The 27,688-nt window shown below is 40.0% G+C and overlaps 1 protein-coding gene across 4 annotated transcripts; it reads right to left on the reverse strand.

Moving 5' to 3' along the window:
- Positions 1-28: 28 nt before the first annotated feature.
- On the reverse strand, positions 29-27,168 carry dpf3 (double PHD fingers 3). 4 transcript variants are annotated; one of them, XM_072362203.1, is made up of 13 exons: positions 27,095-27,168; positions 23,335-23,448; positions 18,550-18,710; positions 15,990-16,097; positions 12,269-12,402; positions 11,825-11,920; positions 11,590-11,662; positions 11,154-11,195; positions 9,087-9,224; positions 8,793-8,921; positions 3,442-3,554; positions 3,156-3,237; positions 29-3,008 (listed from the first exon to the last, which is right to left on the reverse strand). In XM_072362203.1, exons 1-13 carry the CDS (start codon positions 27,124-27,126, stop codon positions 2,941-2,943), a joined length of 1,290 nt encoding a protein of 429 aa, XP_072218304.1. In that variant the 5' UTR covers positions 27,127-27,168; the 3' UTR covers positions 29-2,940. The 4 variants fall into 4 exon arrangements, 2 of the variants coding, with proteins under 2 accessions (XP_072218304.1, XP_072218305.1); XM_072362204.1 differs by lacking the exon at positions 11,154-11,195; XR_011907188.1 differs by lacking the exons at positions 29-3,008; positions 3,156-3,237 and adding an exon at positions 5,716-6,322 and having other exon boundaries at positions 3,478-3,554.
- Between the last annotated feature and the right edge of the window lie 520 nt (positions 27,169-27,688).

Raw genomic sequence — 27,688 nt, forward strand, 5'->3', positions numbered from 1 at the left:
TCCCAGTTTTTAGATTACAAACACAGAAACAAAAATTACAGAGAAGTCTTTATTTAAACACAAAATGTATCTTTTAATAAAATACTACACATATTTTGACTCAATGTGGTGATGGCATCATGTGAAAATGACATTTTTTTAAAAAGGATAACACAAAGGGCCATTGTATCTGCCATAAGAAATGCTCAAGAAACTCTGATGTATCAACATAATGTATCTATGCTAACTTATGATTGTCCGTGGAAAAGCAAGATCAAGCACAAAATCACAGTAACCAAACACAAATGCAAAGGCTTGCACACGCCGTGCTTTAAGGTTGTTTATTTTTTCCTTTTGTTGTAACTTATCTTTCTTTTTATTTTCCATGATCAAGCTTGTTTTTAGAGAGCGTTAATTTAGAGGCAAATTTTGCTCAGCATAAAAACACATAATAGATGGGATAAAAAATAAAAAAAGATTTTTTAATCATCTATTTCACATGAAACAAAGAACTCATATCCTTTAAAACATAGATAAATAAATGCAGAATGTCCAGAATATTCTGGCTCTAAGTGCATACATAGCATATGAATTGTGGCAGTTTTTCAACAGGACATACCAGTTAATACCGCTTTCTCAGGTTATGGAAAACCTGGAGGGTTGATAATAAACATGTTGCAATGGTTAATTTACAGCAGTGGCCCGCAAACTGTGGGGTGGGCCCCTCTTTGGAGGCACATTACCTGGATGTAAAATGTGGAAAGAAACCATAAAGTTGTAAATTCCTGTTTTCTCAGCAGATTCATTTAAGATGAATCAGGCATAATGCAAGAGTAAATAACATTTACTGACTGTTCACATCCATTGAAGAATGAATGTGCAATCACAGCTTGGCAACTGTAACTAAGCACAGCTGGCTTGTTGAGCTTTGGATTTCTAAACACAAGGAGTAATGCACATTAACTACTTGTAGTATGGAAAAACCGAATCAGTGTATTCTTTCTGTTCTAATGAAAGCTGCCTATTGCTAAACCAATGTCATTATTTAGGTAGGAAAGGTTTCCTCAGTCACAGTTCCCAGCTGTAACATCAACATATCTTTTTATTGGGAGTCCAGATTTTACATTATCAGAGTCTACATTAACATTCTGCCAGCAGTTTATAGTTTTAGCTTTAGTTTTTTTTTTTTTTTTAAAACAACACTTTGATGATGTTAACAGGAAATTGAGCTGCTGAGTGTCACTGAAACTGCTAGTTACTGTGACCAAAAACCAAACTTTTTGCTCCAAACGAGATTGCCCTTATGATATAAACAGACAGCTACATTTTGGACACTACTGGTATGAGCCTGTTAAATGTTTAATTTCATGGCATCAGCATAAGAAAAATACAGAACAAGTATGGCTCATTTGGAAGGGTGTCAAAGAATTGGACCGAATAATCGAAGTTCCTTGAGATGACATTTGTTGTGATTTGGCGCTATATAAATAAACCGAATTAAATTGAATTGAATGGAGAAAGCCTCCTCTCTCTCAAAAGAACATGGCAGCACAGCTTAGGTTTGCAAAATTGTACCTGAACAAATTACAAGACTTCTGGAACGATGTCCTTTGGACAGAGAGACCGTACTGGAGAGCACCGTGTTTGGTGAAAACCAACCACAACATATCAGCACAAACACCTTGTGCCAACTGTCGAAGCAGCAGTGAAATAATTAAATCAGTTAAATCACTGGGTGTCCTAAGTATTCCACTCACAGCTTCACATTTTGACTTAGTTTTACTAGAATTCGTGCAGTAATGACACAGACATCTGCGGTTGTAGTTACTTCATTTTGACACCAGGTTGATTCTGATTGGTAAAACTCTAGAACCGAAAATAACTTTTTCATTTGAGAACCAGACTGCCATAAAAAAAATTCAGGTCATGTTCATATATTATCAATTAGCTCATAATAATAGCATAAATGTACGACCTATTTTTGGTGGAATGTGGGCAGAAGCAGTTTGGGGGCCACCGATTTACAGTACTAATGATCTCTTTGACAGCAACACTGGACCATTATCAGCAATATATAAATAAATGTTTCATACTGTGTAAAGAAATGTGAAATGGTTTGTTAAGTGTCACTCTGAGCACTGTTGTATCCTAGTAACTGTAAGCATACCAAAAACAGATATGCATTATAAGTGTCACCACCCTCCCAAAGGACGGATAGTCATGGCTGCTTTACCCCCCCCCCCCCCCCATTTCCTCTTAGCAGTGGATATAAATTTCACAAAGCTTAACAAAAACCTGTGAAAGATGGGAAAACTAACACCGAGTCTGTCCAGATATAAAACAGGAATGTCACTGCAAAGTCTAAACACGGGAGAGGAGTGGAGCTGGAGGGAAGAAATTTTAAACAAACATAAGTCAGACTCACTCAGGTGTCGTCCCCCCGCCGGAGATCTCAAACAACAAAAGAAGTGATACAGCTTAAGCAAATGCCTTCCAAATATATATCACATCTCATTCAAATAAATCTTAATCAGGATGGAAAGCATCCAGAAATGTCGACATGTTTAGTTTAAAATAAACCTGTACTTCACATACACACATGTACTGCACAGTATTGGCAGTCATCAGTCTTGCGTTGGCTTCTTGCCGTCCGCTGGGTGGTGAGGTAGAGAAATGACTGAACGGCAGACCTGCTGTTAGCTGACTTGTGGTGGAGATTGCATGCTGATGGCATTTGCATCTGTTGAGTGTTGCTTGGCTATATGAGAGGTAGAGGATCTCTGTGCCCCACACAGGAAGCTGCCCTGAGCCTGCTAATGCACCGGAATGTTCGTGTGTGTGTGTGTGTACTGAGTATCTGTGAGTGATTTTGATTCTATCTGAAAGTCCTTCCCGAAACAGTTAATGTACATGTACAAACATATTTTTTTTGTGTATGTAGCATTTGTGGGGGAAGGGTTTTTATGCCTCCCCATAGGCAGAGGCTTTGTCTTTTAACAGGTCCAGACACAAGTGACAGCTCCAGCTTCCTGTGGACAAAGAGAGACAGAGACAGGTTGAAATCGTTGTCCTTCACTCTTTTCCATATATGGCCTTCACCTGCAGTCCATCCCCGACATGACATATGTAGTATTTATCCACCGACTGGTTTAATAAAACTTGTGAGTGTCTCTCACCTTCTGGAGGCTGGGTCATGGGAGGCTTCAGACAGTACATGTGATATCCTCTGTCACAGTCATCACAGAACAGCAGCTGGTCCTACATGAAGCGCAAACAATCAATACCTTACACAATACAGCTGAACTTAAGAATTTATGACAAGAATCGATCCTCACATACATATATCAGCTGTGACATTGGATTTCAGAGTTGATTACAGTGTAATACATTGCCTCTGAAAGGCTGAATGCCGGCTGGTGAAAGCCACAGAGGACATGCAAGGCTTCCCTCTCTGATACATACATCGTTCTCTGAGGTGCCACAGATGCTGCAAGACTTGCACTCGATGCACTGCCACTGGTACGTCCTCACTGCCTGCATCATGTTCTCAGTGAACTGCAGGCATGTCGGGTGACCTGTAGGTAGGAGATGAGGGAGGGAAAAGAGGAAAAAGCAGAGTTTTTTTAAGAGTAATTTGAAGTCTTAAGTGATTCCTTTGCTCAACTGATTAAACATATTTTGTTTTGCTTGGGGTGAAATTTGGTGCGTTACATTTGAAACTCTGTAGTCGGAATCTCTCAGTTCTCTGAAGGGAAAATTAACTAGGCTGCACCCAGAGGTTGAATTTCCAACTCAGAAAGTCATAAGATCCTCGCTGGCCCTGACTTCAAAGTTCAACATGACTGCTTCGTGCATAAAAAGCATTGACAGCAGCAGACAAACTATTTTCATGCACCTCTGTCAGTTTGAGTCTCATTGAATCAGCCACACACACGGTATTATCCAAACTATGTCAGTGAGCATATTGTTATTGTGTTTGTAGACACAAAATACAGCATAATGCATTGTCATCAGCTTGTATTGCTAATAATAGTTAGCCTGTTTTCCAACTTGCAACTAGAGTGCAGTCCACTTGACTGCATTGTCATTCCCTGCTCTGACTTCCGAAGCAAATAAAACGCAGCATAAGTCATCCATTTACAAATGATACCACTTTTTCACGACATCCAAATTGCTGTGTCTTTGAAAAAGAGCCAGCGCTCTTAAAAATTGAATGTCTGTGAGTCAGAAAACTATAACTGCAGCCACAGCGCTAACAAGTGCATCGAACAACAAGTAAGACAAGTAATACATATGTCTGGAGAACAGAACACAAGCAGTCGTGTGTTTGGGAAACCACAGTAAAGACACGCTTCATCATATTGCCATAACTCTGCAGCACAAGAAGAAACACATTTAATATAAAATGATCAGCCATCACATTAAAGCCACCTGTCTAATATTCCACCAAGACAGCCCGGTCTTGTTGGGACCTTTGGAGGTGTCCACTGGCAACGGATCCTTTGGGTCCTGTGGACTGCAGGCTGAGGCCTTTGTGGTTTGGGCTTGTTTCATCGCATCTTGTGGATGGTTGATCAAATTGGAATCAGGGGAGCCTGAAAGCCAGGTCGGCACATTGTGCTTTTTGTTGTGCTCCTCAAATCATGAATGCCATTTTGTTCTGCTGGGGAAGCTGATGCCTTCACAAATTGCTGTCGTCATGGAGGGTGCGTGGTCTGTTAAAGTGGCTCATATGTGTCAACATAACATCTACATGAAGGCCAGGGAGCTTTCCGAGCAGAAATATTACACTGTAAAGAGAAGATGTCATTCAGTTCACCTGTCAGTAGTTTTAATGATGTGGCTGATCAGAGTAAAAGTGGAAAAGGTTTACTGCTACTGCAACTGTGTGTTGTGGCTTCAAACCAAAGGATCACAGTGTTTCAAATATCTTACGTGCACAGTTATGTTTTTGTTAGAATCAATGGGGTATCAATGAGCCATAATCAACGACAAACTGATTTGTATCAACTGAAAAAGCAGCCAGAAACAGCGATCTCATTCCCAGACACTGATGGGAGAATGAAAACAAACACGACCCGAAAGGAATCCAAAGTCTCCCCAATAAGACCAAAGAATTAGAGTTGGGAAGAAATCAGCTATGTCTATTTTACCCTTCTACTCTAGGCATTTAGTTCACAACTAAAAGCTCGACTCTGTTAATAAAAATACGATATGCACACATTTGTTTGACAATCCCCACTTCTGCTTAGTTTAATACGAGGGATCAGTAAGTAAGAAAATTTGATCACACTCTCTACTCTCCTAAAACAGTGGACTCTAAAGCTAATGAACAGCTTATAGCATATTGTTTGTTACATCAACCTTGTTTCTGATTGCTGGTTTTGGTTAATGTTTTTATGGATAAAGTCCTTGATGACTGAGCCATGCTTTTGAAACTGTCATTGATATGTTGCAGTTCCGAGTTAAAAATGCTGAGCCACAAATTTGAAAGTCTATTTAGCTTACAATGTATAATCTGCCCCTTAAGAACTACTGCACCTGGATGTGTTAACAAGGCTGAAAATGTTTTCCTTTTTTAAAATGGGGGGAGTCTATTCGGCCAGATCGGCGTAGACACAAACCACTTCACAGCAGGTAGTAGAATGAGTATTCCCTCTGAGTGCCCACTGATAAAAATATGAGGATCCAATCCTCACAGACAGAGAGGAGCAAGGTAGTGACAATGGCTCTTACCTCTCAGCTCCCTGTACTCTGGAGTGTCTCAAGAGTCCATGTGCATCCTTTCTCCTCTCACTCTCTTTAGTCATAGTTTACTAGTTCTGCAGTCCATAGCACCAAACTTCAATCTCTATAGTCCACAATTATTTCAGATTTAGCAGTGATATTTAGTTTGTAATATGGACTATTTGGTAGAAGCAAAGTCAAAAAAGGAGCTTTTGTTGACAGTAGAATCCAAGAACAAGAAAAAAAAATGTAATTTCATCCTTGAGTGTTGATTGAAACATTTTGAAAATCTTCCAAAAATCAAAACAATCTGTTGATTTTTCAGTGGTTGCTTCAACTTCAGCCACAGCAGTCCATAGTTCGGCTTTAAGGTGCGTCACTGTGGCAGAAATTTAAAAAAAAGTCCTAGTCAGAGAATGCATTTCATTGCCATGAATACTCCGGATGTCCCGTAATCAGCCGTCAGCTACTGCCTCAGAGTCTGAACACAAAACATCTTCCAGATCTGCATCTTCAAAGCCATGAAACGTGGATGCCTCGCTCTCTGACGCGTTGCCAAACAATTCTTCAAGAGCACTCAGCTTCCTCCCATCCTTCTTCACTCCTCCTCTTCCAGCTACCATGAAAACATCAGCGTCAGAGCAACACAGACAAGGCCACACTTTCTCGCAGCTGTTCTAACAAACTCATTTGCTTGGGTGAATGTTCTGCGCTCTTATGGCAGAAGACTTTTAAAAAATGCTTTCCTGAGATATCCAGCAGATGTGGCTCAGCTAGCAGGGAAGAAAAACAAAACCAACAAAAAAAAAATAAAAAATGCAGCCAAAGGCGTCGTAATAATGCGTGAAAACTGAGAAACAAAAGAGTGAAGGCATGAAAGGCAGAAGTCCTTAATGATGGATGAGGCTGACATGGAGAAGCAAGCAGGATGGAAGCAAGCAGCAGATTCTATGTACTAACATTCATTTTAAATGGGAAATTGCAAACAATTCCAGCTGTCTGCTTTTAATTCTTTTGGTCTGAGAGGCTCATTGACAACCCATTGAAAAGGCACTGAAGTGACTCGAAAGCTTAACATCTTCAAAATCTAATTAAATCAATTTTCAGCTACAGACAAAACTTTGTTTGGATGTTAGTGATTTCCACTGAACTGCACGAACACTTTTTCAAACTCCAGAAGCCGAACTAAACTTTATAATCATTGTGTCTTCCCTAATGTGCCTTCCAAAATACATTTCTGAGAGAAATAACATTGTTCTTAAGCTATCGAGTGTAAATATCTGATGCAGAGTTTTAAGCTGCATCACATTTGCGGCTTTGGGGGAAAACACCATAAAAGACCATGAACTGAAGATAAAAAATGAAAATAAGTGCAAGAAAGCAAGAAATACACATGAGAAAGATGTGGATAAAAGGCAGATGTGACTGAGATGTGAATTAGAAACGAAGCACAACTTTAGCAGACCACAAATTTGGGAAAATCTCAATTATTTCTCAAAGAACTGATGTGAACATTTTGGTAAGTTATCGCCTTCCGTGCATATTGATAGATGAGGTGATTTCTAAAGCTTAAAAGCATTGAAGTGTTGGCTTACAGCTGGTGGACAGTTAGCTGTGCTGCCTGCTCCTCTACAGCTCCAATTTTGTTTGTTAAATCTGTACAAAAAAGCTCACAATAAAAACGCCACTCTAGCAAGTCACTATGAGCAACTCTGTTTACCCAAAAAAAAAAAAAACAGTTGGGGCACTGAGTAAAATGGGCTCAAAATACAGAATGCAATGATTTGCAAATCAGTTTAGAATTTCATTGGCGGCCACGTTTCAGCAAAGCAGGGGCGTTTTTACCACTGTGCTGACTCATCTTTTACCAACAGTCTGTTTGGTAACTGCTGTAGTTCATTAAAGAGAAAGGCTTTTCCATCATTACTTGATGTAGCATTTCATGTGCTTAACAGTTTGGGGCCTCCTTTGATGTTTTCAGTGGGTGACCAGTCTGGCCATTATGCAGGCCAGTCCAGCATCGCTATCATGCCATGCAGAGCTCATGCATGCAGAATGCGGTTTGCCCTTTTCTAGCGGAAATAAGACAGCAAGGTACAACTATACTGTCTGAATGGCTGCCTATGTCGCCCCAAATCTAGAATATATCACTCTAAAATAACGGTGGCTTCGCAAACCTGCAGGGTGCCCATGCCATGTGAAATAATCCACCTCCATAACATCACAGATGCTGAATTTTTTTACTTCTTTTTTGGCAAGGAGGACACATTGTCCAGGATTGTCAAAAGTAATTCAAATTTAGTTTCTTCAGACCATAGGACAGAACTTTCACTTGCCTCAGTCTGGATTAAATTAAATACGGGATCTTCTCAGTGTGTTTGTTTCTTTTGAATGTTAGTCTTCTTTGGGGTTTTTTGTGACCGTTTTCCTTCTTTTTAAATGCAGCGCTGAGTGATAGCCTGAAGATCACATCGGCACTGGCCAGCAATTTCATGTTATGTTCAGTACCACAGATGATGATATCCTATAATTCTTTGTAACTTCATTCATTGACAGATGGTGATGAATGAAATACATTGTTGATACCAATTTCATAATGAGCACATATTTCTAAAAACACAATTTCTCACTATCAACATTTGACATTGCTTTCAGTTAAATTTAGGGTCTGAATGATTTGCAAATCGTTGTTTCCTGTTATTATTAACATGAACATTGAAACTAATGTTACAACTTTTTTAATAAGCACTTTGTAAAGGTAGAACCAGATTGACTGTTTTCTTACAGTCTTTGTGCAGAATTAGCTATGTGCTAAGCTAATCTTCCAGTTTTTCAACATGCATGTCAGCTTTACTTGCCTAGTTGCAATCAGACAAATCAAAACTGGCAGGAAACTAAAGAAGAGTATTCCAACTATGTTTTTTAACGGTGCTACTTTCTTGATAAACCATTAAAGTCCTCAATATGACATTCATATAAATGCCTTAATTTGTCTGGAAGGAATACAAAGCTATCACTTATAGTATAATAATCAATGCTGAGGGGAACAAAAACAATTATTTTAACAATCAAAGTTGCTGACTCACCAGAACGTCCACAGTCGGAGCAGGACACCAGCTCCTCGGCCTGCCCTGTTTTCCTGTTGGAGTCCTGGTCTCCCAGGCAGAAGTCACAGTAGTCGTTGGGGATAACGGCACCATCTGAGCCTTTCTGAGCTGTTAGGAGGAAGAATTTGTGATGAGAAGGATATATTTGAAAGGTTGAGGCCATCTAATTTCGAACAAAATGTTTTCTTGCTTGAATTTGGATGTTTCTGAGCAGTCAACTTGCGGAACCCTTGTGGCAACGTCTTTGAAGCAACATATAATGCAGCGTCTCACGTTTGTGTTTGTCTGAACTCTGAGGAGAAGCCGGGGGCATCTCCGCCTCCTTCTCTTCTTCGCCTTCCTCCTCTGCCAGATGAGTGTGGGTGTAATGGTAACTCAGCCCGGGTCGGTTCTTGTAGCGCTTTCCACAGACTGCAGATAAAAAATTGCAGGTCCATTATGAATCTGCAGCAAGACAAAGGCTTTGTCTGCTAAATAGTCAGTGCCAAGAAAATGTTTAATTTGTTAAATGAGAAAAAAAATCAGCGACAGACAACGAACATAAAATTTGGCATTTGATTGATTCCAAGTTAGCTTTACATTGATAATATTTTCTTCATTACTATGAGCGAGATTAAAAGCCAGAGGCTATAAGTCAAGTTTTTATAAACTTCTTTATCACTTTTAATTGTACAGAAGTCATAAATAAGATATATGTAAAAAAAAAAAAAAGAACAAATCTACAAGGCAGCATTTCCATCTGTGGTGGAGCCATAAAATCTTAATAGGGGTGGCCAGACTGACATTTCTCTAATTCTCTATGTGGCACATTGTAGTAGGGTTTATAATACATTTCATTTTAGTATTCTTATTTACATACTAAGGCATGACTGTGATGTAGCAGTATACCACGTTTATGTAACTCAATTCAAAATGTAGAACTGACGTTGCGGCTGCTGGTGGGAAAACTCAGTCTGATTGGCTGCTCAGTGTAACGAATAAATACTCAAGAAGCAAGAAAACAGCAGCACCATAAAGGTAACGGCTAACGTGTCCCATCTTTATTTCTCCTAACCAAGTTACACTTTCGCAAGTTTGGCTCTGTAGTGAGAAAACTGAGTACAAACTGATAGTTATGACACATTGTATACCAGTTCTGTTTGACACCATGGTGGCGAACCACCACACCACTGCACAGCCCATGGGAAAACATAAAGCATAAATTTTGTGGTTTTTTGGGAGGTTTAAATGTTTTTACAGTCTTGTAAAATTCATTTCTTCAATTTATTGTATAATTCATGTACATGCGCTGGCAAGCTAAATCTTCTTGCATAGGCGAAGACTGAATGTCCCGGCAGTTGAAAGTTGTCTTTGCTATGTGTTAAAGTGCCGTCTTGTTTAAGTAGACACTGGTGACGCATACTAGGAGACCCAGCAGGGGGCCTCTCTTCGCCACTGTTCTTCATGCCGGTTTGGTGTATAAGAGCCGTGAGCAATTTATACGGATATATATATATGGTAATGTTTCTCCAGTTCCTCAGTTCTTCTTTTTCTGTTTAAATTAAGACTTGAAGGTCAATTTGAGCTGGGGTAGCGGCGTGAAAAGTATTGGTTTTAAAGCTTCTTTTTCCTGTTTCTGCTTTTGTTGTTTTTTATTTGGATTTTTTTGCACTTTTGCAGACTGATTGATTTGATTTATTGATGAAATAGGATTTTCTAAATGTCACTAGGTGTGTGAGTACATGAGCAGCCCACTATAGGACTTCACTATTACTTGTGTCCAGTGGTGGCAACGGCCACCCCTCGGCTCCACCACATGATCTCGTGCTCAATGTGAAATCGTCAATTTCTTTAAGTCCTGCTTTATGTTCTTGATATCAAGTACAAGTCTTTACAGTGGGCATATTAACGCTGTTGTTTTTAAAGAGGTTCCTCATTACTCAGCTCTCCAGCAACCACTTCAGTTTGAACTTAAGTGTAACAAAAAAAATCATTTGGATTGAAAAAAGAAAAAAAGGAGTTAATGAATGCACCTAGTGTAAACACTTCTACAGCGGCTATATTTGCAAAGTAGATACAAAGCACCCTACAAAACATGCATCCTTCTGTGCAGCAGTACCTGAGCTGGTGCTTAAGTTAATTTGCAGCGAGCGATTACAGAAGCACATGGCATAGCGTTAGTGTCATGCAGTGCTTGTACTGAACCAAGAATTGGAAGCCTGGACAAGAATAAAGCATTTAAAGCATTTAAAGCATTTAACGCATTCAGCCAGCCATTCCCATGCCAGTTAGAAAAATGGCTGATCATAACCATAACTAATGGAGCACCTAGAAGTGAAAGATGGCGGAAAGTTCAGATACCTTCTTCAGCCTTTTTTGAGTTATGCTTTTGTTTGTATCTATCTGGAACAGAGAAGAAACAAAGGCAAACAATAACGGAAAGACAGAACGAGACATAAAATGAGGATGAGATTCATTTGTTTGAGGTTCAGTCAGCATGTCTATCCACCATCCCCCGTAGCAATCCATTCCTGAGGGATTCTGTCCAAGTACGAGAGCGGCATGCTAGTCAGGTCTGGATTAACCACAAACTCTTCATGCCACAGAAAACTGTTCTTAGGACCAGACAATCAAGCCTTATCGTTGAAAGCTGAGAGAAAAGCACATCTCTTATCTGTTTTCTACACACATTGTTTTGCTGAACTGATGTTCCTTACTTTTAGAAAACACTGTGCTCCTGACTTTATGGCATAAAGTAGCACATGGTGTACAAAGTACAAGTTTTCTGTTTCCTTACTGTCACAGACGTATGGTTTATCCTGGTCGTCGGCATTAACAGCTTCTGATCTTCTGCGTGTGGATCCTCTGCTCTGGAGGGAAACACAACAAACATTGTTGTGATTCTGCAATGAGGGCACGCTGCAGCATTTATTAAAACAGCAGAAAATGGCAAATATTACCTTGATTTTATTTTTACTCTCCTTTAGGACACAAACACACATATAACCTCTGTTTCTTTCTCTGACACTCACTTTGCCTCGGTTCCTGTTCTTTCTCTTTGGAGTATCTAGATCAAAGTCTTCCTCATCATGGAAACTGTCTCCGTTTTCCTCTGCCTCCAGTACTCTCTGCAGAGTGCAAACACGCATGGGGGTTACATCAAAGTAACACTAGGCTCGAGGAGGTTAGAAAAGGGGACAATAAGACATGGATGCACTCCTCTGGTCCGAAGGGCTTCTTTTTCTTTAAGGTTTAGAACACATTTTATTGATAGAGCTTGATAAGAATGATGCTTATGTTGGCAAATGTTGCAACATCCAACCCAATTAGTGATCAAATAACATTCAAAAGTCAAGCACAGGAACCTGTTGTAATTAATACTAGTGAATTTTGTATTACACACAGAGACAAAAGTGAGAAAATTGAGCTATATATATTTTTTCCTTTTCATTTCATAATAAAAACAAAAATAATACCTGTATTTCCAGCAAGGTCTCGTCTTCTTTATTGAGGCTGTTTTTTTTCTCCAGCAGGCTGTCCGCCCTCAGGAGAGCCTCCAAAGCTGTGGCCTCCCCCGTTGGCCCCTCACGCTTGGGGGCCAGCTCTGCTTCTATAGAGGCGCATTGGGAGAGAATAACAGAAAGAAAAGATTAAGGCTTGTGTGTGTGTTTAATCATGCTTTGTCAAAGCTTTTCTGAACGTGTTCTTGTTCCTGAAGTAAGCAAAAAGCCTCAAAGCAAAGACGCACTGATTCAACCTTAATTAGAGGACTTCCTGTGCAGCAGGGCTCTTCTACACAGAAAGACGGACAGATAGACGTTTTATTGAGCCGACAAAGGACATTTTTGGGTTAGAGAAGCAAAATAAATTGAAATAGCATTACCCATAGGGTGGTGAAAGGTGTGCAAAACTGGCAGTAAATAATTATTTCAGTAAGATTAATATAATAAAACAAACACTATAAAAAAAAAACAGAACTAATAAAAAAAAGTATGCACAGATGAGCGAATTATTATATTATTTTTTGCTTTTGAATATTATTATTATGCTTCATGTTGCAGTGCTGAAACTTTTGCATGAGGATGCAGATGTTACACATAGCCAGAATCGTTTCCTTCAGAGTCAAATCAAGAGAATCAGTGTGGATATTGTGCAAGTGTGCTCTCTGTCTGCATCAGAAATAAAGTGGCTTTTGGTAACGATTCAAAGGTTATACATCAATCAAAACTAAGATGCGCCAGGTGAGCAGTCCGTGGTACGCTGCTTCTCTTTATTTTCTGCCCATCAGAGTCTGCTTTATCTTTCCTCTCTCTCTATTCATTTCCGCAGAGATGTACTTGCTGCGGCACTGACTCTCTGTCCTCCCCTTTGAACTCTAAAACCAGGATGAAGACAGAAAGCGAGGATGTGGTAAGAAGGGCAGGGACTGAGCCTGGCTGCTCAGGCTGTAAGACACGTATTGAACACAAAGCTACTGCACCTCAGAGAACTCCCTCCCCTTCCCCTTTCCTCCTTCTCATTTCTTTGTCTTTTTGCGTCAGTGACTTTGAAGAGGAACTGCCTTGACAGTTTGTTTCCATCCAGGCAGCCCCCCACCTCCCTCCCCATCCCATATGCCTCTTTCTTTAAGTCTGTTCTTCTGTGGTAACTTCCATCTTTGCACTGCATTACACTTTTAGTTAACTAATCTTAAACTCTGTATGAGTTAATTTCATTCATCTACCTTTGAAATCACCTCCTTTGGCTCTTGAGAAAGCTTTGGAAAGTTTGAAAATACAACTCTGGTCAGGTTGTTATTAGTCTTGAGAGTGGAGACTATCAAGCAGACACACTGGACTGGTTTGAATGAAGCAGGCAATCAGAGAGAACAGACAGAATCAGTGGAAAAATGTTGGATCTAGGCATTTTGATATTTTGAAAGATTCGCCGTCAGAACATTTTAGCATCTACTCAATCAAAATTTCTCATTACTTTTCAATTCCTTTTCTTTTGTGTCCTGCAGCTTCACAGAAAAGGCTCTAAAGATTAAAGGCAATAAAAAACCTTTTTTCAAAGCCTGTATACAGCATTCACATCACAGATGCTGGCTTTCGAAATGTGCACGGACACCAAGCTGGATGCTTTCTCTCCCCTTTAGCCATGCTGAAGTGGTGTCAGTCACTTCCAAAGAGAATTTCAAATTGTGGTTCATCAGACAACAGCACTGTTCACCAGACTGAGCACAGCCTAAGAGAAGGTGGAGGAGGTGATGTTTCTTGATCTGGTTTATTCAGAATCATTCTTTGAGTGGTAGAGTGATTTCTACAGCAAAATCTTGTTGAGTTTTAACGGTGTGCTGTTTCCGGCAGCAGCCATTCAACATCGGTGCTTTGCTCCAGATTTTCTCCAGATTGTCTGAATGTTTTTATCGATATTAAAATCCAACATAAGAAACAAACTGGGACAATATGGGGGAAAAAAAGAGTGCTTCTTACATTTACTATTTTCATTTCTTTGCAGACCGAATTAATCCAAAATATTTTAAGGTTTATCTCAACAACCTTATTTAAGCTGGTAATACATGTTTTGCATTTCAGGCTCGGAACAATATCCAAAAAAATAGTTGGGATGGGGCCATCAAAAAGACATTTTGGTACAAAAGCAGCATCAACAAAAGGCTAAGTCTTTGAGGAGCAAAGATGGGCATGTTTGTCAATAAATGCATGAGAAAAAAATCTAACTGTTCAAAGAAAACGAATGGAAAGATGTGTATATTTCTCCCACTACTAAAGGGAAAGGGCGCAAGCTAAAGTTGCATCAAGAACCATCACTCATCAATAGCTCAAATAATCACATGGGCAACTATAAGACAGGGTTACGTTTACCAATTCCACTTAAAACATTATAATGCAACAAAGAACACTTATGTTAACTTTGCCTAAAGGCAGAGTCGACTTCTCTGGGCTCGGAGGCATCTGAGACGGACCATCACACAGTTGAAATGTTTATTGCGGTCAGACCAATCAGTATTCAAGGTTTTTTGGAAGAAATTTATGCCATGTGTCTCTGAAGTGTTTTTCATTCACATGCCAATGTTTTTGGAGATATAATATGCTCCATGTTAAAGAAAGCACAACAGCTCCAGATCCCCGATGTGAGCTGTGACATGAAAAAGCAAAAAGCTACGTTTCTGGGGTAAAAAAAAACACAATAAATCGAATTCTGGTTTCACATTGTTTGAAGTATTCTTGTGACAGATGCTCTGCGTTCCCGCACACGCACAGAGACAATCCTCTCTGTTCAGGAAGTATTAAATAAACATAAAGCATTTGCAAAAGTTCAAGAGGAGAGAATTCACATTCCTCCACCATGTTATTATGAATATTTGGGCCAACCTTCCCCAGTAGATAGCTGAAAAACAAAACTAAAAAGCTGCTCGCTTTCACTTCAGCTAAGGCTTTACAGTTTTATCTGTTAACTATGCTGCAGCATTGTTTTTCTCTCCTGTTATGCACTTTGGTTGGTTGCTCAGATGGAACTTTTTGGGAGTTTATTCTTCTTTTTTTTTTTGGTTCCATGAAAAGAGCTCCCTGTCCTCTGCTTAAAGAGAAACCATTCTTTGTGGAAAGCACTCGAGTATTATATTGCGTCTGGAAGACAGCAAAGGGGAAACAATGGAGTAGAAAAGCAGAAACAAAGGCTTGCCTTTATTTCTCCCCCTTATCAGGTTCCTGGGGCATTCCATTGCTAAAATCCCCTATAACACACATAGTGTATACATGTGTGGATGCACACTAACATCATAAAGCACACACTGCCACCTCATACGACTCGCTTACATTGTAATGCCTCATGGACAAATGATTAGAGAGGCCCTGTTAGGGTGCTTCTGTGCTGCAGCATGGAGCAAGAGTCGTGTGTGTGTGCATGCTTGTCTACAGCCACAGAACAGTGAGAACGGGCATTGATTCGAGAGAGAGAATGAACCTAGAGACCTGGTGAGAGAGAGAGGCTAACCAGAGCCAGATGGTGAGATAGCAAGCATTAACGCTTAAGATCCGTCAATTAAGATCCGTGCAGCTACAAAACGGCGCAGAACGCAAAAATAAAACACAATAAAAAGCTGCAAAAAATGGCTGTTCATGTGTGACTGAGTCATGCCTTTCAGTGTGAATATGTGTGAATGTGTTGCTGAGCTGTGTGTGTTGTTTGTCTTACCTAGTCGAAGCTCACACAAGCGGAGCTGGGGATCCAGGGGAGGGTGGAGTCGCCTCTTCTTTCTCCAGCAACGAGCAGGGTAGGTATACATCTGTCCTGCTGCCTGGCCTGGATGCAGACACACACACACACACACACACGCATACATACATTTATAAGTATACAGAAACACATGCAGAGAAACACACAAGAAGAATTTTAACAACCACTGGCGAGCTGACCTTTTTAACAAACCTCACATTGAGTCCCCTACACACAGAGGTACGTACACATAGAGACACACACACACAGGCCCTACTTGTTTTCCTAACACTTAATATGTCCTGATTTCAGCAGTTCTCAGGCTAATGGTCCGTATCTTCAGAGGCATCCTACGAGCATGGTCAGATTACAGGGAATATTTTTTTAGTCTTTCAATTTCAATGACTTGTTTGCATGTCAGTTGGATTACAAGTACAACAATAAATAAGTAAATAGATTTTTAAAAAAAGCATACTTCACTTTATTCTAATAAATGTTGAATTTATCTTTTTATTGAATTAATCATTTTACACTATTAGCTTGGTAGACAACAGAGAGGAGAAAATAAATAAATAAATCGAGAGACGGAGGGGGATGGATAAATCTAGAATAAATGCATATAATGTGAGTTAGGTCTGCCACAAAGTATAGGGTGTGGCCTGAAGGGCTTTGCATACAAGATGGAGAGCAGGCTATTTGTGTCCAGCTCTAAGTAAAGAGCAGATTGTTCCCTTCAGCTGTACAGACGAGCCACATGTGCATAATGCATTCTGACTGCTCGTTGCAGGATAAATCAGTGAGTGGAAACTCCTGAAATATAGAAGAGAGGAGTTGAGTTTTTCATTGAAGGGTAATATCTATATTTTACATATTAGATCCATGCATTAGTTCGAGTTTTTTTTTTTTAAAAAGGCCCCAGGTCTGTGCAGTAGATATCAAATCCCAACAGGCTAGCTTAATTTAGCTTGGGACTGGAAGCATGGGGAAAGAAATACAGTAACCTAGCTCAGTTCATAGGTTTAAAAAAAAAAAAAACTGTATTAGCATTCATTAAGCTCATTAACTAATATATTGTGTCTCACACTGACTTCCTGGAGTTTACACTGGTTTCCTGGAAAGATCATGGTAACAACATCCTCCAACAACTGCCTGATTCAGGCCAAGAATTACAATAACGTCCACAAAATTGCAAACATTGTATTTTCATACATTTTTGTACCTATAAAAAACAAGATATGTTGTACAGGTTAGTGTGTTTCAAACTTACTGGAAGCAAGAGCAGAGGAAGTATGGAATGGGGCCAATTGGCCCTCTTACTTTACATCCCTGCATAATTTCCCTTTTAGTCGTATGTCATTATATCCCAACTTAAATTATTCCTGTCCACACTAATTTGTTAGATAAATAACTCAGATCGATGTAAAACTTTATCTATAACCTGATCAGGCCTCTCAAGTTGGGTGCAAGCTGTACCAAAAACCAAATCCGGCACTGATTAGAGCGCCTTCAGTTACTATGGACCTGCTCCCTGGAAGATGTGGTCTGCTGACTTGAGTTTCATTACATTTCCAGATTTGAAAGAAAACTTAAGATGCTCCTATTCTCACAAGCCAAACACTGATACAGTGTGTGTGTGAATGTAAACGTGCACGTGTTGGTTTACTTGGAGCTTTATGTACAGTTTACTGGGCTATTTTATTATGTTGATGCGTCTGGAGTTTTTATCGCTGTGCTATATATTGAATCCATAATTGGCATAAACAACATAGAAGGATGTTACGGCCAGGCTCAGCAAGGGAAAAGGGGAAGTAACATAATACTAGTTGGAACTGATTTAAAGTAAAGAAATTAAATATTTAGAGCTAAAAATGAAGTTGCAAAAAATAAAGGCATAACTGAAACGGACATTAAGAGCTTATAGGTGTTAAAACGATGAAAATAGCTCAGCGAAATTCTTCTTCAGTAGCTATTTCTTAATTTCATGTTTTTATTTCAAAATTGAATCCATAATTGCAAAATGTATTGAGTCATGCAATGAAATGTGCAATATATCGTAAACAAACAAATGCTTTTAGACGTGCCTTCTTTCCCAAAAATCTGGCGGCAACTGAATGTGTCAGGGTCGCGTCTGAATGAGCACACTGGTGTTTTCCAAAATAGAACTGTGACAACAATCTTTCTAAGTAAGACCTAGTGACAATTATGCGTCACTTTCAACACGACACAAGTCTCAACGGACCCAGTCACATTAAGAAACAGCCATGCACAGAAGCCGAGGTCTGAGGAATAAATAACAGCACTGTTCAAGCTTTCCTACCCCATGATTTGACCAAGTCTGTCGCTCTTGACGATATGTCTAAAAGAAGTCGTGTGGAACATCAAAATATGTGTCTTATGTCTGAATGACTGAATGCCATCACTGCAACAGATTAGCCTGCTCAGGAAATTAGCACAAAAATGTATTTCCTAAAACACAGAACTACTTTGTTAATAAAAGCATGCGTATGCAGGTTTTTCTTGCCCATGCGGTGTTTCTCACCCGGCCGCCGGTGGCGCTTTTCCATCCAGATGTAGCAGTTGTTCTGTGCCACGCCGGTTTGTGAGTCCAAGAAGGGCATACGCACGCTGCGCTCAGCACAGAGGCGGGCATTGTAGCTGCGACAGTGTTCAATGGCCTCCTTATAGAACTGGTCACCGAGACTGGACACAGACAGACAGACAGACAGAGAAACAAGGACTCAGGCAGAAAAAGAACACGGCAAAGAACACGGTAACCAGTCACAGAGATAGAAAAGCAGAAGGGTCTTCAACATATGTATCAGGTTAACTTTATTTCTGCAACAATTTCCCCATTCATTCAACATCTGCAGTAAATAGAAGAAAAAAAAATGTTTTTTTGTGGAAATAAACTTCACCACGACATTATTGTCTTGCTTCTGCCATTGATCCAGGCAGTTTGAAGCATGTTGCTTTGATTTCTGCCTTTTGTATGATGAGTCATAAGTGCTGACCGACCATCTAAATGCAAACAAATGTCTTGGATGGCAATAACTTACGGAGGGAGGCTGATGATTTAGTATCACTGGGAAATCAAGTGCGAGTGCGTCATAAGCAGTGACTTCTACCCATATTTTGACTTTCTTTTGTAAAGTTTGGCTTTGGAGGCAGGTGAGCTGAAAAGTCAATGCAAGCTGAGCTGACATGGAAAAACCTACGAAAATGATGAGCCATAAGAACAGAAGAAATGCTTTATCCTGTCAAAATGATAGATTAGTGAAAGTGCAAAAATCGAAGTCCACACGGCAGAGGGGCTTTGCACACACACACACACACACACACACACACACTACTGACCAATAAGAGAACATAAATAAGTTTGTGAGCCATTAATAACTTTTAAACTCTCATGGCAGGGCTATTAAACACAGACAGATCAAACCAAGACGAGCTCGCTTTTGTCAAAGACAAAAAAAAACATACATAAAGCAGACCTTGCTGTTTGTATCACGTATGGAAGAATTTATCACTTGAGACAGCAGAATTAATCCTCGTGGGGTTACAGTCTATCCAAAGCAACAGGGTCTCTGTTTATGTGCATACATGTTTATCTGCCTGACCATCACCTGCTTCTCCCTGATGGGCTGAGCTGAAATTTGCAGTCTGTGAATATTCTACGCAGGCATGTAAAGAATGCCAAGCAGGACCAAGGCCACGACTCTGGTCGCAATGAATCTCAAAGAGAGTGCGAGGATATGGCAGAGAGGATGGAAAAAGGAAGAAAAGGATGGTAGGGCAGGAGGCTGAGCAGTGATCTATGTATTGCACGAAAGATGAAGCAGAGCAGATTAAGGGCCCCATTATACCCTCTTCTTTACATTTGTAAAATGTGAATTGCACTTTAACTTCGGCTACAGACGCATCTGGACAAAGATCAGAGATTTCTTTCTTTTTTCACTTTCGGAAAGTTTAATTGAAGGGGCTCAAAAGAACCAAACATAAGACATGTTTCATGATTCAAGCTGAGTGCACAAAATCAAGAGCATTTGGTTATATGATGAAAGCAGACAAAAGTTAAATTCAAATTTAAAAAAAAACATACAACGAAAATCAAATAAGAGGAGGAGATAAGCAATCCATTAAGCCTAGGACTTTCTGATGCCCTGGAAAACTCAAGAGGAAAGTCCTTTATCACAACAAGAAGGTTTTTATGATGTCATTTTGAATCACTTGCTGTGTCTGATTATAAATGTCAAGCAAGATCAAAGGGAACCTCAGAAAGGGTTCCGATAGACTGGTTTGGAAAAAATAAACTTTGTGGTGTCGTCAAATGGTTCAGATTTAGGCAAAGTTAGGCATGGCTGTACTAAATGGGCTCGTGGTCCCATACTGGGAACTTCACCGCAGGGAGATGGCTACCTTGGTCATATAACATTTTTTAAAAGAATTATGAGACGTCTTCAACATATCTTTTTTATTTCGGTACTTTGTGATTATTCTTTAATGTCAGCGAGTAAAGTTCCGGTTTATTCTCAGGATGCAGAAACAGCTGACCGCTCATGCGATTAGTGAAGTGAGTAAAACGTCCCCAGCATCAAAAGTTGGTCACAAAAGGTGCTGCTATCTCAACCCATAAAACGTTTTTGTCCTACCTTTTAACACAACCAACAGTTCAAATAAGCCAACACTGATTCCTCTAACAAAGTTCTCACTGGCTATATCCTAAAACTGGACACAAACATCTGGAGACAAGACATAAGGACAAACTGCACTAAGTGGGTGAAATAATGGTCTATAAATAATGGACTTATACATGTCTGGAGCATCTGTGAAAATCTATCTGTCTGTCTGTCGGCAAAGAGCCATAAAAATATCAAACTGCTCATTGTAAGTATATATATCTTTCTCCCACACAGGTCAAATTTTTCTTAAAGAATTCAAATAGAATTATCATCAGTGACGCACTCCATTGACACCACTTATATATCTATTCATGAATTGGAACTATAGTGAACTGGGAAAGCTAACATGTAAAAACTAAAAACTTGAGTGCCTCTCCCATTCAGCACCTAAGTCTTTGGCCTTAAACGCATGTGGTTGTAAGTTGCAGTTTCTTTGTCAAAGAGACCTACAGAAATGAGGAATGCAGCTGGTGCTTTTGGTAACACATGTTTATACAGTATGAAACCAGCAGTCGAAGGGATCCGGTCAAATCCAATTCTCCAGAAGAGACTTCCTGTCACATAACTCACGCTCCCAGAGGTAAAATGTTATCTCTGCTGTCGCTTTTCGTTGCCTGAACTGAAGTGTGTATGTGGACCAACGGACATTTCTCTTCATCTTTCTGTCCCCATTTTCTTCCCCACTCACTGGCTGTATGTTTCTGTCCCATTTCCGACAATAAAGCTTCTGTAAAGCCTCCCCAGGCAGCTTTGCTAACTCTTACATAAGTGGGCTGCTGTGCATTTGTCTGTGTGGTGTTTTCATTACGTGAGCGTAAAGAAACAGGGGTATGTGCATTCCTCCAAGACCATCTGTCTGTGCGCTATGTGTCCTGAGACGTCCTCCCAACCCCCTCAAACCTGATTTGGAAATTCTAATGTGCCACTGTTTGTACCCATTAGTTAAATGTATGGCCGATCGCAGTGTAAGTGGAGCTCTGCACGCACGTCAGGCAGCACATTCTTCTTGGACAACAGTTTCCTGGACACTGATGGAATCTGCAGTTGTGTGTTTTTGTGTCAGTGTGTACCAATGTGATTGACTGAACTGCTCCCTTACTTGCACAGTGGAGCTTTGTGTGTATGAGAGACAATATTATCACTGTCAAGTACAGAGGCTACGATGGGCAGAGTGCCATTTCATCAGCTCAGGCCATTTTGTTTACAGGTCAGCCTGCCTAGGTACAAGCTCGCAGGCAAAAGAGGGGAGGAGAACTGGATTCTCTCAGCATTTCAATCTTTTTCTATTTTCATCTGTGCTGGACATCAGAGGCCATCACAGGTGCCCATGATTCATTTATCACAGCCAAACAGAAATCATCCTACTGCTGATTTGATTTACAAAAAGAAAAGGAAAAACAGTTGAGTTCCCAAAGAAGAAGCTTATTGGACATCACAAATATTCAAAGGTACATTTATTCATCAGTCGAGGGGGGTGGAGGCTCCGCTAGTCAGACGTTGTGTTTGGATGGCTGCTGTCAATCTTAATCTCATCTGCCACTGTCAATTAGAGTGTATCTTTCACTCACAACACTCCTCCATCTCATCCTCATCTTGCAGAGAATAATCAGTCAGTGAAATAACTCATCATTCGCACAGTAAATCAGTCATTTTTCATATCTGTATTCATCTCTCAACACTCTACTCTGGTTCTTTCCTGTTTCTGAAGAGTTCAAATCCAACAATATTACATATGGTGTGTTACTTTTAAAGCTGGCACACCTGTTTGATTTATTAAAAAACGATTTATTAAAGCAGAAATGCCAATTTGCAATTGCAAATTTAATGTTTGACACATTTTTTTTTAATATCATGTCACAGTTTGACTGTCGTGCATTCAGATAAGTAAACTAAATCATTTAAATACTGCGAGTCATTTTCTGAACGGACTGACTGACCCAGCTTAGATTAAAACACCCATGAGACCACGAATGGCCTTTAAGTGAGTGGCAGACAGTTATTTTGATGGACAAATGTGTTATTTGTAAAATAAGAACATAAGAAACCCTTTTAAAGTGCTGATTCTGGGTCACGTAGGTTACATAAATGTAAGGCTTCTTCATCAATGTGCCCCTTAGGATTAAGTAGATTAATTTGTTTTACTCTGCTACCAGTAGGAAATGTGTGTGTAGTCTAAAACACACACACACACAGTCTGGGTCAATCTGCTCTGTCACTGTTACTATTATTATCAGTTCCACTTTATATCATAGTACACAAACAGCCTACAACACACATACAGACCCCTGGTAATGGGTTTCTTTGGCTGATGTTGACTGTGATTTCTGAGATAAAATACATTGATATACAGTTGATATCTATGTATTGGGTTATATGATTTATGACTATCATAGATAAATATATACACTGTATTAAAGTTACACTGAAAAGGGTTTTCCAAAAATATATTCAGTTATATGGGAAATACCTAAATGTATCTCGGAATACACCAAACCCCTTTGTTCTCTTAACTCAGAGATTTTCATCTGTTAATGCTGATAATCACTAATTTTCTGACGGTTTCATAAAACACCTTTAGACCGCATTACTCTGAGGTTATCAGTGTAGGAATAACTGCAGGGGGGAAAAAAATGAGAAATTCGCACCATGGTGTCGCCTCACAGCGAGAAGGTTCCCGGTTCACATGTCGACTGGGGCCTTTCTGTGGAGTTTGCACGTGGGTTGCGTGGGTTCTCTCCAAGTACTCCGGCTTCCTCCCGCTGTCCAAAAACATGCAAGATTTTTAGGTTAATGGGAAATTCCAAAAGAGAGTGTGCCTGTGTGTGACCTGTCTGGCGTGTACCCCACCAAATGATAGCTGAGAAAGGCTCCAGCATCCTCACTTACCTGAACCAGATTAAGTTGGTATGAAAAATGGGCCGGTGGACAAATCATCAAATAAAGTTTGATGTAGTTTCATGAATTTCCATTAGACTGCGTTGGATGTATAGATATGACCAACACAGTCTAATGGATATTACTATCTCCATATATAAATACAAGACTCTAACAGTAGATGTATAAGAAGATAACTTTAAAGCTTGAATATTTCTTAAATATCTATCTTTAAGGAAAATACTTTAATTGCTTTCCATGATTTCATGTTTTCTGACAAATTACTACAGAAATGCTGATATTAGACTAATGAACTAATATTGTTAGTAATACTTAAGTAGCAGCTCTTGTATATTTTAAATGTAAGTATATTCAGTAGTTGCTAATTAATCATTAATCTCTGCTGCATGCTGTCATGGATTTTCTTTTCCTGTGCTGTAGCAGTATATTTGCTCGGGCAGCTGTACATTCATCAAATTGTAGATTATTGTGCTGCACAAATATGTAGTTTCTTAAAGAAAACTTTCGAGTTAGGAAAACTAAACAACCTCACAAATGAGCTGATGAGAGACGGTGTCACAGATTACGGAGCCGCAGAGCCTCCCAACATTTAATCCTTAGCATTCAGACCACTTAATCAGCAACAGTGTATGGGCAAGCTAGATCGTTTTAAATGTTCTAATACCTACAGATATGAACACAATAAACACAGTGATGTTGTGAAGAAACGAAGGAGGATGACCATAAATTGGGCAAAAATAAGATCGGGAAAATTAAGTCCAGCTCTGGCGTTGAATAAGTAAGTGGCCTTGAAGGAAGTAGAGAGCTATGGGACTGCATGTGGGTGCTGATAGCTGTCTTTGTGGCACTTGATAGACTAAGCACTGGGTTAAGCAGAGAGGGGGCTGAATTAGGAGGACAAGGGGGGCGATAAGGTAGTGTAGCAGGGGAGACTGGGGGTGGATGAGGTCTGACATGTCCTGAGGCACACGTGTTCCCTTTCAAACCCTGTCACACTCATTTTCTCTCAAACACACAGATGTGTGTATGCCCAAGCACACACGTCTGTGCACAAAAAGGCACACAAAGGGAGTGAAAAAGGAAGGAGTGCTGCAGAGGGGAAACCCAGAATCAGATGATCTGTTGTTATTTGGCCATGGAGGGGGTGAGCGTGCAGGGGGGTGAGTGTGCAGGGGCTGAACGATAGCTGGTTTCATGTCAGAGTGGGATCACTGGATTAAATGGGGGAAAAAAAGGTGTCCAGTAACCGACACAATATAATAAGTGAAGAATACCACACCACACATATGAAGAATACCATACATACCCTGCACACCCAACACAAGTCTCACACATAAGCATGAGAGGGGGAAGCCACTTCCATGTGCAGAACAGAAAAAAAAGAGATTAATCACTGCATGGGGCTTTCTATTTAAAAAAAAAATGTCTCTGGCTATATAATTCCTTAAGCCTGGAAACCATTCTGGGACATTCCCATTCCCTGAGCTCGATTAGACAAAGGCCAGGGTTCACCCCTGTGCTGCGGGTGTAGTATAAAATGTATGCATTAGGCCTAAATACAGCCAGACAGACACCCCCCACCACCTCCATCACTCACTCCCATTCCAACAAACTTGGGGGAGGGGCGCACGGCTGCACATGTATGCAACAAACACGCACAGTCCCAAACACATGAACTCCCTCTCCTGATCTCTTTTACATCTCAGCTCACGTCCGCTCAGACCCTGACACACGCACAACCAAACCATTTCCCACCTGAGCTCCTTCTCACATTATACATCCAAAACCTAATCACAAAACAGCAGCAGGACATATAACACACACATCTCTGCATATGAATCACATTGCTTATTTGAATACTTCTCATGTCAGCCCCTCATTCAGTCCCACTGCCTCCCAGGTTTGAATCACAAAGACGCCTTTGTGAAAATGCTAGTTTAAATCAGCCAAGAAAATATGCATTGCTAAACACGTTTGAGCCGAGTAAACCAGATGTATTTACTGCCAGGTGCTAATGGTTAGAATTCATCTTTCAGAGAAGAGGAGGCAGGATTATTACCGCCTCCTTACGGACTGTGTATGATTTACCGTCCACATCCTGCAGACAGATGAGCAATGGGGTCTATTGTTCCAAACACTCAAAAGTAGACCACATTATACCTCAAAAGGTTGTCCATTTTCTCCCCCCACAATCATCTCACATAGAGTTAGCTTTATAATGTTACCTTTACGCATATATGTCTGTTAAAATAAATGGAGCCCTGCCCCAGACATACACATACGCACATTGTTTTCCCTTTTTGCAGCTATTACGTGGAGGTGTGCTGCCCATGAAGGACAGATGGGAACCCCCCCATCCTCCCTCTACCCCAGCATCAGTCTCTCTCTCTCTTTCTTAACATCCACCTCTCTCTGAACAGATGGATCCAGAAAAATACCGGGACGCTGCTAATCTGCTGAGCTACATTCCCAACTGCAGACACACAAAAGCAAACACATACAGTATACTCTCAACATCCTAATCTGTTATGATGGAATACAACAGCTTAAAGCTTTTTTTTTTCCAGAAAATGCTGTGTTTACAGTCAGTATTTGTTGAAAACAAAGGGGCTCTATGAAACAAGAGCATCGTGGGGACCCTGTGCAGGGGACCCCCCCCCCTCCCTTTTTTTCCATTAAAAAAGAAAATCCAGAAAGTAACTGTCCTCATATTATTGGCTCTAAAAGAAGTGTTGCTAATGGAAGCTGGAAACTACACGTGAACAACGTCAGATGTAATTGCTTAAAAAAAAGAGCGTCTTCGTGTCAGTAAAATATTGCATTGATTAAAAGATTTGATAAAGCTTCTTGTACAATACACCTTGGGCTAACTGTCAAAGTCTGCACATCCGACATAAGAAGCACGCGTATAAAATTAAAGTGGGGTTGTTTGAACATGACTTTTTTGGTTTGTTTGTTTTTTAAAAACTTATTTTCTTTCTAAAACTGATGTTTACATGGATCACAAAAATCGCGCATTGCTGGTTTCCTTTACATGCATGAATCGGTGTGGATTACCTATCCTAACCTGGTGTGCATGAATTTTACAAGGTCAAAGAAAAAAAAACTTCAGCAGGCATCAAGGACGAGCTTTGTGGCATTACTTGCATGGATATTTCAATGACTCTCCAGTGCAAATTTCTGCCAATCGCTTCTATCAAATCAACCGTGGGTAACTTCCTATGTGACACCAAGTACACGAGAGAAAATGTGTGCGCGCGGGCTGGACCATAGATGTTTTTTCTCCACATATTGTGCAGAAGTGCATGCTTTTGTGTTGGTATTGCGCAACCCCCAAAAGTAGGCAACGGTAACTGAAGACTGCTCAAGTGCACGGTAAATGTGTTACATTTATTATACTCATTAAGAGAAAAAAATAACCTATATAAATAATTCACCGTCTCTGCATATATTCAAACGATGCGATGACTCAATAACAGAAAAGAAAAGGAAAAAAATAAATATACTTACGATTTTAAAGGATTATGAATGACAGTCGCCATCTTACTGCAGGACTGTAACGCAATAATCCAAATCTCAGTGTAGTTTGGGACCCTTGTGAAAAAAACACAACAGCCAATGCTGTCCTGTCCACTGTTCTCCCTACCAATACAACACCAGCATCAAGACATTAGGCGTGGCCTCAAGGAAATATGTCAACAGACCCCACATTGGAGTCATATCACGAAATAAAGTTGATTTAGCTTTATTTCGTGAAAGCGACCAGTTTGAAACAACTTGACTGCTATATATATGGTACAATATTCATTGTATGTTTTGGGGTTTTTTTTGGATTGGGTGTTTTGAAGTTCTTAAAATCTTGATCAAGAATGCAACAGCCTATACGTTCATTTGTTTTTTATTCTACCATTTGCTAAAACAGGTGTAAAAAAAACAAAACAAACAGGCAGTCAAGTTCTTGAAATACACATGTTGAACGGGTGTGAACTACGTGTTGAATTTTCATGTCAAACATCCGTCAATCTCGTAAATGGAAATTATTTCTAACGCGGTACAAATGCTGCATTCGAAGTGCCCTCGGACATACGAGACCAAAAACAAATT

This window comes from Leuresthes tenuis, unplaced genomic scaffold, assembly GCF_036924035.1.
Source record: "Leuresthes tenuis unplaced genomic scaffold, fLeuTen1.0.hap1 SCAF_13, whole genome shotgun sequence".
Lineage (NCBI taxonomy): Eukaryota > Metazoa > Chordata > Actinopteri > Atheriniformes > Atherinopsidae > Leuresthes > Leuresthes tenuis.

Excerpts from the sequence above, each read along its gene's own strand:
- dpf3 (XM_072362203.1), bottom strand. The coding sequence starts at position 27,126 with ATGGCGACTGTCATTCATAATCCTTTAAAATC. Across the intron at positions 23,449-27,094 it reads ATTCATAATCCTTTAAAATC|CGGGAGGAAGCCGGAGTACT; the intron begins GTAAGTATATTT and ends GTTTTTGGACAG. Across the intron at positions 8,922-9,086 it reads GAGTTCAGACAAACACAAAC|CTCAGAAAGGCTCAGATGGT; the intron begins GTGAGACGCTGC and ends TCCTCCTAACAG.